This window comes from Austrofundulus limnaeus, unplaced genomic scaffold, assembly GCF_001266775.1.
Source record: "Austrofundulus limnaeus strain Quisiro unplaced genomic scaffold, Austrofundulus_limnaeus-1.0 Scaffold414, whole genome shotgun sequence".
NCBI classification, from domain to species: Eukaryota; Metazoa; Chordata; class Actinopteri; order Cyprinodontiformes; family Rivulidae; genus Austrofundulus; species Austrofundulus limnaeus.
The window spans coordinates 444,794-455,541 of record NW_013952816.1 but is presented as its reverse complement, the minus strand read 5'-3'; the positions used below and the strand labels follow the sequence as shown (position 1 = coordinate 455,541).

The 10,748-nt window shown below is 36.7% G+C and overlaps 1 protein-coding gene across 2 annotated transcripts in view; it reads left to right on the top strand.

The window, feature by feature from the left end:
- The window catches only part of sncb (synuclein, beta), a 19,849-nt gene that overhangs the window by 5,544 nt on the left and 3,557 nt on the right, over positions 1 to 10,748 (top strand). For both annotated transcript variants that reach the window (XM_014024257.1, XM_014024259.1), the window contains exons 3-4: positions 4,453 to 4,482; positions 4,659 to 4,744. In XM_014024257.1, the coding sequence (XP_013879711.1) occupies positions 4,453 to 4,482; positions 4,659 to 4,744 (116 nt within the window). The remainder of the gene's footprint in view (positions 1 to 4,452; positions 4,483 to 4,658; positions 4,745 to 10,748) is intronic.

Sequence of the window (10,748 nt, the reverse complement as noted above, 5' to 3'; positions counted from 1 at the left end):
CCCCCCACCCCCGGAAACAGGAGGCATCCTTACAAGATGTCTGAACCACCTCAACTGGCTCCTCTCGATGTGGAGGAGCAGCGGCTCTACTCTGAGTTTCTCCAGGATAACTGAACTTCTTATCTCTAACGGAGAGCTACCCTGTGAAGAAAATTTCATTTCATTTCATTTCATCACCTGTATCCACAATCTTGTTTTTTTTTTTTTGGTCACTACAAAAGTTCGTAGGTGACGGTACGAACGTAGACTGATCAGTAAACAGAGAACTTTGCCTTACAGCTCAGCTCCCTCTTCACCAAAAGAGACCAGTCCAACATCCTCAGTACAGTGGAAGCCGTATCGTTCCCTCTGTCAATCTCACGCTGAATTGGGAAACTATTATTCTGTATTTGTTGCTTTTTGAAAAATAAAAATTGCATCTAAAAGCCTTGAGCTGCCACATTGAAATTGCCATCATACATTTTTATCAATACCTTGGGTCTATGCCAACATTTTTACTCCCTTTTTCGATACCAATTTTTTCCTCTGGCACATGGACCAAGTAGTTGTTGAGTTCAGATTCCCAGTGACACCTCAGCTTATTGTTCTGCTCTCACCAGCTTGTATCCATGCAGTTGTCACATATGTGTCAGAGCAGAGGATGAATCCCACCACCTAGCGTATTTAGCCCTGTGTCCTGTGTCCTTCATACGGACTGTCAAACGTGCGCAGGCTCCGTCCCTTCTTGTCCACGCTGCACAACGAGGAGCAGGATCATTTCTGTGGCATCTCTGTCGCTGTTGTTGTGCATGACGGGGGCCCTGGATTGTGCTTAGCTTGAAGTCTCTTCCCGGAGGAGGATATGGGAGGTTTGCGGTCCACCTTTTGACAGCTGCTGCAGTCCGACTGAGCGAGGCAGAGAGATGTGACTTGATGACAGAAAATGGTTTGATTCATACATAGATTCATGGGGCGTTTTTTTTTTTGTTTTTTTTTTTCACTTTTGTGACACAACTGTGTTGTTTGTGCAGGGGAACACTTTAAAGCAAAGCTTTCCCTTTATAAATCTTTGCAGTGGCACCAGTCTAACTGTGACTCTTTTCTATTGATCACTCTGCATAAATATTCATGGACCTTCTAATGGCTAAACAATTTAAGCTTAAGTTGGTCAATAATGATGAATATAAATTGTTCCAATCTACTTTGGTTGTATCATTTTTGTGTTGGTAATTTAAAAATGACAAATAGGTTTTGATATTAATTAGGTGAGTTTGCCTTTGAAATTAGTAATTGTAATCTTTTGTTCTTTTTGACCACAAAATTTATCCTGAATTAGTTTTAAAGTCGTTTTTTAAAATCGTTTTAATTCTCGGTTTGTTTTTTTGTATGTTTGTTTGGTCCAGAACAATGCCATATAAAATATTCTATCTAAGATAGAAATATGCATTAATAATTCATTAATAGGCTCTAGCTTTTGACAGTCACAGATTTCATACTGAACTTTTCTTTTTCACTGAAACTGGTCCTTAAATGAACGTCTGTCTCACCCTTGGTAGTGAGACCATCTTTATAGTTTTGTTAAGACACACTGCAAATTAGACAGYGCTTGAGTGATCAGAAGCAGCTCAATAGTCCTGAAAGAGTTCTTTGTGGGTGGATGAGATCTGTATAACGGCTTGGTTGTGTTTTAACATGGCTGTAAAGTTTTTATAACTCCCTTTAATAAAAGCACACAGAAACCCAGATGGKTGAAGCTTCTCTTGTACCAGTAATGAATAATAGATGAAAAATGGTACCAATTTAGTTTTATCCGACTTAACTGGTTGATAGCAGCACTTCAGATGTAATCGAGATAATTATGTTTTACAGCTCTCATATGGGAAGCTGTGGCATAAAGGGCAGCTTTTTAAATTAACCTAATTGTTTGTCAGGTTAACTTTTTACTGCAGAAACTATTTACTTGTACGAAATAATAATTCTGTAATGATGAAAAATACAAGTAACGTCAGACAGTACGTTGCTACAGATTCTCAGTCATCCACATCTAATCTTGAGTTTAATAAAAGTTTTTTTCTTTTTTCTTCTAGAAGTTCCACTTTTCAGAGTTGAAYCATATTTTAGAAATTGGAATAAATGTATTTTTGCCATCTATTAAATGTCAGAGAAAAGAGGTTATAACTGAGAGCTCAGGTGAACTGTCATGATATTGTGTTTTTTGTGTTTTGGTTAAGAGATTTGTGACATTATTTTTTTATCTTGTGGACTTTATTTAGTCATGCTGCTTTTTCTTTTGTTTTATTTCTTGTGCTTTTTTTATCCTTTAAGATTCCTTGTGTTTAGTTTTTTGGTGTCTCCTTGTGTCATCAGCCATTTTCTATCCATTCCCACCTGCTTCTCATATTCATGAAGCCTCATCATTTCACTTCTTAAACTCTTGGTCCTCAGTCAACCTTTAGTCAGTCAGCTCAGTGTGTCTTTATGCATTCTTTTGTATGTTGCTGCTCTGTCAGCATTTTTATTTTTTATGTGTTTAGTTCTTCTTTATAAATAATTTGCTGCCAGACTGGCCTTTGGATTTTGTACTAGCTTTTTGTTCTGTTTGTCGAGCCATGTGTACGTTTATATTTTTGGGCCCTATTAGCCACAGAATGGTGACAGGAACAAGCAAATAAATTAGATCCTTGTCCAACAATCGGATCTTATATCACCCATCCACCCATTCAACAACTAATTAGTTTTCTTTCACTTAACAATGGTCCGATAATAGAAACAGGAAGAAAATCCAGACATCCTCAGTGACCCACTTCAGCTCTTAGGGGATTCCAAAGTGTTCCCAGACCAGAGATGGTAAGCTCTTCAGGCAGTTCTTGGTCTGCCTTGAGGTCTCCTCTCAGGGGGCTGTGCCTAAAAAGCCTCCACAGACAGTAATCCAGAAGGCATCCTAATTGCTGACATGATTCTTGATTCATATCTCTAACGTATTGGTGAGGTTTCAACGTAGACAGAAGAGTAACACAGGAGCTTTGGRTTTTGTCTCAGCTCCTTCTTCAGCACAACAAACCAGAACAARGCCCTCATTCCTGTGATACATCGGCTCATGTAGTGCTCCATCCTGTCGTCACTTGTGAACAAGACTACAAGATGCTTCAAGGACAGACTCAGTCCAACCCAGAGGGAATATTCTACCCTTTTCAGGTTGAGAACTGAYGCCTCAGACCTAAACGAGCTGACGTTCAGCTCAGCTGCATCTTACATCACCAAAAACCATAACAGTGCACATTGATGGGTTGAAGACATCATCAGAACCACATCATATGTGACTCCATCCATCCATCCATCCATTTTCTGTACACGCTTCTTCCTTTTCAGGGTCGCGTGGGTCACTGGTTCATATGTGACTCATCATATCGAAATGAGGATTAAATCAAATTTGGTCAAAATGACCCAACTACACTTTCAAATTCCTGCTTGAAGAGCTACATTTTGATACCTGGATCATCCTGATATAATAAGCTTATCCAGAGATAAGACTTAATTTGTCTTGTTGGTTATGATACTGTTTGGTCTGAATCCTAATTTCATATAAATTTATTGAATAATTTTTATGACAATATAAAGATGAAACCTCAAATAGAGTTTGTATTTTAAGATTTACCAGTTGGAAAGAAACAAAAACATTTCTACCTCACAGGGAAAAATTAAAAATTTAAAAGCATTTTTCCTCAAAATCAGTTTTTTTTTGTTGCTACTGCTCAAAAAAACACTTCAAAAAATTTTTTGCCATTATATTTTAGACACTTCATTCAAATGATACATTAATAAGGCATTAATTCATTATATTTTGACAAAAGGCAATTTTTGCACTTATTTAAATCAAAACCCTATTTTTGTCTATTTCTCTATATTCCACTTTTGGACTTAATCCTCATTTTGATGTGACAATGGGACACATATTATTGTCAACTATGATGATTTAGATTATAGACATGGTTCAGCCAAGGTATGATGAAAAGACACAGGTGATTGTGTGCCAAAACTGAATGATTTTAGTTGATGTGAGACACATTTTTTCTGAGAAACATAAAATACCAGCTTCTCCTTTAACTAACCTAGGTTAGATGTGGCTGAATCTGTTCCTGAACTTACGTTTGCTAACATTGAAATGACAGCATGAGACATTTGCTTTCAGCTCTAGGTGTACCATTTTTCAGACGGCATTCAAAAGAATTCCTGTGTCTGTTTTTTCTTTAATTGGGAGCTGCTGAACTGTAGTCCCTGCAGCTGTTTCTCTGTTTTAAGAGCTTAACTTCTACCTTAAAATAAAAAATAAAAATTAAAAATTAAAAAAAACTCAAAACAGGCACTTAGACWAGAAGGCAAACACGTCTGTTTTAAAATGTCTAAATGCAAAATGACGCAATATTTTTCAGAAAACAACACATTTTCTAACTAATTTGCTTTTTTTCTTTTTAGGTAGCAAGGCCAAAGACAGCGTGGGCACAGGTGAGCTTTATGTCTGTTGCTAACACATTTGTTGTTAGAAGTGAGCAAGAGGTCATTTTGGTCAATAGTCAATTGAGAAACATAAAATGTCTGCCGTTGTACTTTTAATGTGTCGGCCCAGTCTGCTGGGGTAATGATTTTTTTCTGTGTGTGTTTGTGTGTGTGTTTGTGTGCAGTGGCTGAGAAGACCACTGGAGCCATGGGGAACATCGTCGCTGCCACTGGTCTGGTGAAGAAGGACGAATTCCCAGCTGACATGAACGTAAGTCCGGTTCATCGCCGCCGTCAGAAGGAGGGAGATCTGCTCATGGATGGGTTGTAACCGCCGTGACCACATGAAGTTAAAAATTAATGCCTGCCTTCATGCGAAACCAACCACTTTGACTAAAGTTTAACCATTGAATAAAACTTTGCTTTTATTTTCTAACACAAATAAATGCAATAAAAAGAACTAAAATCTCCAGATGCAGACAAGTGTGAAATTAAGTTTCATTTTACAAAAGCAAAAAGCAGAAAGTCTAAAATAAGGCTACAATAATTCTAGAAAACAAAACTGGGCCTTGCTGGATTAATTAAGGCCCTGTCACACTATAACGTTTTAGACAACTTATACCAACTTATGAAAAACCTCTTTTAGGTGTGTACATACTGTAATGTTAACAAATTGATCAAATATATAACTTTTATTAGTAAATTAGACTAAAAAAATCATTTCATAAGTTGGCATAAGTTGTCTAAAAGGTTATAGTGTGACAGGGTCTTTATGATAAACATAGTAGCATAAATGATAAATGATAACATGATGACTCAAAGAAAATATCTAATTTAAAAGAACAAATCTGTAATATTTATCATTTAAGCATTTTTTTTTCGAAGATTGCTAAGCCTTTAGTTGATTATTTTTAGTGTTGTGGGTTTTTTGTTTTGTTTTGTTTTGTTTTTTACAATCAATTAAATCGGTTTAAAAACAACCAGTAAATCTTTATTTTGACATCGGAGGAGAATACAGAAAAAAAAAGTATTCATACATTTTAACAGATGTTGTTTCTCTGATGCGTATCAGCTCAAATTGTTTCTGACATCATATTTTGTTTTGGCTGCAGGTTCCTCTAAAAGAGTTTGACCTCCGTCACATTCAGACATTTCTGTTGTTCTTTCCAGGTCAAAGCCAAACACATTTCTTACAAATTGAAATTCACTCTCTGTGCTTCTAAGCTAATCCTGTTGTGTGTTTTTTAAGGAGTGTACTTAGTTAGGTGAAATGGAGGCTCAATCTGTCATAAACTGGGGAGTAAGTTCTACTAAATTAAAATTTTACTGCGTGAACCACAAAAAATTGTAACAAGGGCCAAATCCTAAAGTTTGACAAATGTGCAATAGTCCCTAACAACACCAAAATCCCAAATACCCTGATTTACGTCTGCTGCTTTAAAGCTGCATTCACAATGCTTTTGGGCTGTTTTACCCCGTTGAGATGCATTATTGTGTAACAACCAATTCAGCTTTTAGTTTGCTTGAATGAGAAATAAAAACGTTTTCTCACACTGCATTGAAAACAAGTKATAAAGCTCACAAGGGCTGACCGTAATGTTCGATCATCACGCCGCACGTCTGTAACCATCAGAAAGTGTAATAGAAGCRTTTATTTTGCTCCATTGTTTTCCTGTCATCAGTCAGAACAGCACCGTGTTTACACACATGCCCGAGAACAAGAGGCTCTTTTCACACTCAGCTGCAGTTAATGGTCTGCGTTTCATCCCTCCACCGATGGCTCACATATCCAGATATTCAGCTTTCTGTAACACACACGTTTTCTATTACACAACCCCCACCTCCATCCATCGCTGGACGCAGACTTTGTGTTTTCTTTACCTCCAATAAATYGGTCTCATTTTGTCAGGAGGGCTACGTTTGATCTCACCAGAGTGTTAGTGAAACAGAGAGAAGGCCTCATCCTGTCGTAAGACCTTTTCCACCTACTTGCTAAACRAGTAAATCTGCCAGCCTGTTCTACTTGGCTTCTCAAAGCACAATCAGAGTGATAAAACGTCTCTCATCAGCAGCCTGCAGACAGCCTGCTACACTGATGGCAATGTGTGGCAACAGTTTTGGGGTAAGGTTTAGCCTTTTTTATGCAGTAAATCAACTCTGTTTGACTTTACACAGCAAAAATACAGGAGTCGAGTCATTAAAACTTGTAAATTGTGAAGTTAGTGTGATAAAAAAAAGTTTATTTGAGCAGTCACTTGTTGAAGTTGAGGCTCTTGAAATGGGAGAAACTGTAAAAAAAAAGGAATAATAAGGTCCACAGGCTGGCTTTGGTGCTGTTGTTGCTGCATAGTGTAGCACAAACGATCAGAACACGTTTCCACTTTAGCTTTAATGGATAAAGCTTCATCGCTTCTGTTCAATGAGTGTCCTCGCTGATGTCTGTTTCCTTCATGTGGCATTTASAACAGGACGAATCTGTACAATGACTCCACAAAGGAAAAATTTGTCTGGCCCAGTTCTGGTCCATACAATCCACCAAACACTCTAACACTCGGCCCAGATACCGCAAGGAATGATGGACCTGTGGTGGCCCAGATTTGGTCTGCCAGAGGTGGTCCAAGCATAGGCCAGCACCACATTAACTGAACCACAACTGGGCCACTTAGGTCTTAAAAACAGTGCCATCGTTGCCAGATCTGGCCCACACCTGTCTGCCATGTGGGATACAAGGTTTCTTAGCATCAACTTCAACATACGTAGTTGCAGATGATATGCACCCCTGRATGGCAGCAGTATTATGGCCTTTTTTTTTTATAAAATATTACATCCTGCTACAAATTTACCATAAGGAGTTGCCTTGAATGTATCTAATCGCAAACTGATCTGAAGCATCTGGAAAACATAATGAACCCACAAAGCCGCCCAACACACAACATACAACAATCAGCTGCTGTTGTGTAATGAGTTCCTTTAAACATCTTTAATTGTTTGTCCTTTAAAGTGTCTGAGCAGTTTTACCATCACAAGCACGCCTACACAACATTAGGCCAGATTGTTATATAAAAGCTCTAAGTTGAATTCTGTGATGCACTGTTTCACTTTTACACCCACTTATAAATTTATAAACTTAAAACAATAATAATAATTTATTGTGGTTTTAGATTTATTAGCAAAACAGTTTGAATATTAAAGGCCAAACATTTCTTGAAAGAATGCGTACAATGTGTCGCCGTTTTAAACAAAAATCTTACTTTATCTTAATAAATAACAGAGTTGTAGCCATTTTGGTCGGATCTTAAAAATAAATTTGTAATGATCCCAAATCAAGACAGATGTGGGCCAGATCTGGTGTCAAGCTGCCACTGCTGGTATGGCAACTGGTTTGTCAGCAGGATATGGGCCAGGTCTGGCAAAGGCCGCGCTGTTTTTAAGATGGCATGTAACAACCGGTCCAGGTGGAGTTTGGTTTGTGTGGTGCTGACCTATGCATGGACCGRCTCTGGCAAACCACATCTGGACCACCAAAGAGCCATCACTCTTTGAGGCATCTGGGCCGAGTGTTGAGTGTTAGTGTATAGTGTGGGCCAGAACTCTGACAGACAATTTTTTTTCTATGAGGATATCATGTTATCTGCTGTTGGAGATTATTCTCAGCTACTACCACATCAAATTTCAGCTCAGTATCTGTGAAATTAGCAGAGTTATGGCCATTTTTTGGCATTGTTGAAAGAGTTGACCTCAAAAGTGAATACACTGTAGAGATACAGTGTGTCTTGGAAATCTTTATTTTACCTAGACAGAAACARGAGATCCTAGAATAAAAAGTAAGTCMTGAAAAGTCAATCAGGATTTATTGCAATATGCAAGACACACATCATGTCATACAGGGCAGTGGTACAAAATGTGTGCATGATTGCATTGATTTGTATTTTCCCAGGACACTGTATGTCAAGTACATTCAGTTATTACTTTCTATTCATTTTATGAAAGATTATGAAATATTATGTAAACAAACAAATTTGGCTTCAACAAATAATGTCCACATTTTTGTAAAAAGCACATGCAATGCGCAGTACTCAGTARATATGTTMTAAARGACTCCCAGCTACTACTGCACTGAATTTTAGCTTCATTTCTACTAGAGGACAAAATCGTTGTTATTTCTGTGTTTTCTGAGTTCACCTGGCTGTGGCAACCATCTTGGAATGGTTTAGCTTTAAACGTTAATAAGTTGTAGATGTTCATCTAGTGAAAATTTCATTTGAATCTAGTCTATTGGTTCATGCGCTATCTCGCTAATATGAAAGACAAATGAGCAGACACACATTTAGGTGCATCTTAAAAAAATTTGAATATCGTGGAAAAAGTTCCATTTTCTCATTTTCATAAACTGAATTTTATTTATTTATTTTTGTTATTTGTAAGTCATTGTTGTCAAAATGACAAGAAAAAAGTTTAAAATATTTATTTGTGTCTAATTAATCTATAAAATTTCTATATAATCTAAATAAATAAAAAGGAATAAAAAATCTAAATATTTTATTTTCTCAGATGGAGATTGTTCAAATTTAAGTTGTTCTTTTAATAAGGGGCACATATACGCTTTCTTCTTTCTTTCTGCACCCTTTTCTTTCAGTAATTGATTTACTTGTTTTAAATGGACATTTTGTTGTTTTTAATGAATGAAATATGATGAATAAATAGATAAAATAATATAAATGAGCTCAACTTTCTGAACTGACTGAAAAAATTGAAAATTTAAAAGATATTCTTTTTTATCACACCTGCAAGCACAAGCAGAAACATATCTGCTCACCTTTCACATTTTTATGACAGARAATCTTAAACATGTCTTAAAGTCAGCATCATGTGACGAACCAGACGTGTTAACTTTTTTCAGTCTTTTATTTTTCTCTTGTTTACTAGTATTTTTTTCTCAGGCCAWGATTCATCTGATTAGTGTGTCTCTGCCCTCTCAGGCCATGCTAATCTTGTTGGTGGACATGTGGGAATCACACTATCTGGATACAGCAGCTACAGGATTACAGTCTGTTCTTCTGTGACCTGATTGGCTTGATTAGTGCTGCGTTTAAAAATAAACGACTTGTGACCCACTACAAGCTTTGTTCTTTAGAGCTAGCGGTGGCAGCTGCAGCAAAGATTGAGAGCTGTCTCCTTCAGCCGACTTTTCAGGTTAAGATACTGAAAGTTTAAAGCCTGCTCTYGTTTTAGGATCATGGAGTCAAGATACTAAGTTACTGGATTTTTATTGTTAAAGCAGGCATAAGAAGATACGTTTGGGTATTAATAAAAAAGTTTTTTATGTTGTTAGAAAAAGGCTGAATAAGGAGACTGCTAACATTAAAATTACCTTCTTAAGTACTAGTTAGATAAATATTTCTTGTGGAATTCGTATAAGCTACACWGGATAAAAACCAGCACTTCGTCATCTGTGTTTGTCTAAAAAACAAGCTTCAATCTTAYTTTCCATCTTGTCTGATATTGTGCCCACTTTGACATGTTCTCAAGGAGAGGAGCAGTTTAATTTTCTTAYACCAGGACAACAGACCAGCTGTTAACCAGTTATCTTGTCAGTCTTTATGTGAACAACGAGATATTTTCTCACTTTTCTCTTTTATCATCAACTGCTGAAAGACAAAAAAGCGGATGKTGATGTGCATCTGTGTTTGTCAGCAGAAATAATCCATGCATCACCAGATAAATTTAAATAAAACTCTCAGAAAGTGGTTGCAGGATGTCACCCTGATTTGAGATGGCCACCTCAAACAACCGACCTTGAAAAAAAATGTCTACAATTAGTTTAACAGATGTTGAGCAGCATTGCAAAATTAACCATCTAAAAATAATGGCCATTTTGGCTCAATTCAAATTTATCCTTATATTTTCATCTTAAAAACTATTTACCTTGCCTTGTTTGCAGATTTGTAAAGTAACTAAGTACAAATACTTTGTTACTGTATTAAGTAGAATTTTTGGGTATCTGCACTTTACTTGAGTAATTATTTTTAGCCTACTTTTTACTTCTTCTTACATTTTCTTACAATTATCTGTACTTTCTACTCCTTACATTTTTTTAAATTACTTTTACATTACTTTTATTTCTTTTTTGCTTGTTTTCAGTCCAGCTTGTTATTGTAAAAATTAAATGCTGTCCATATAAATTGTGCTTACATGTGTGAATTTAATTGTGGTTGAATGAGAAGTGTACACATACACACACACACACACACACACACACACACACACACATATAT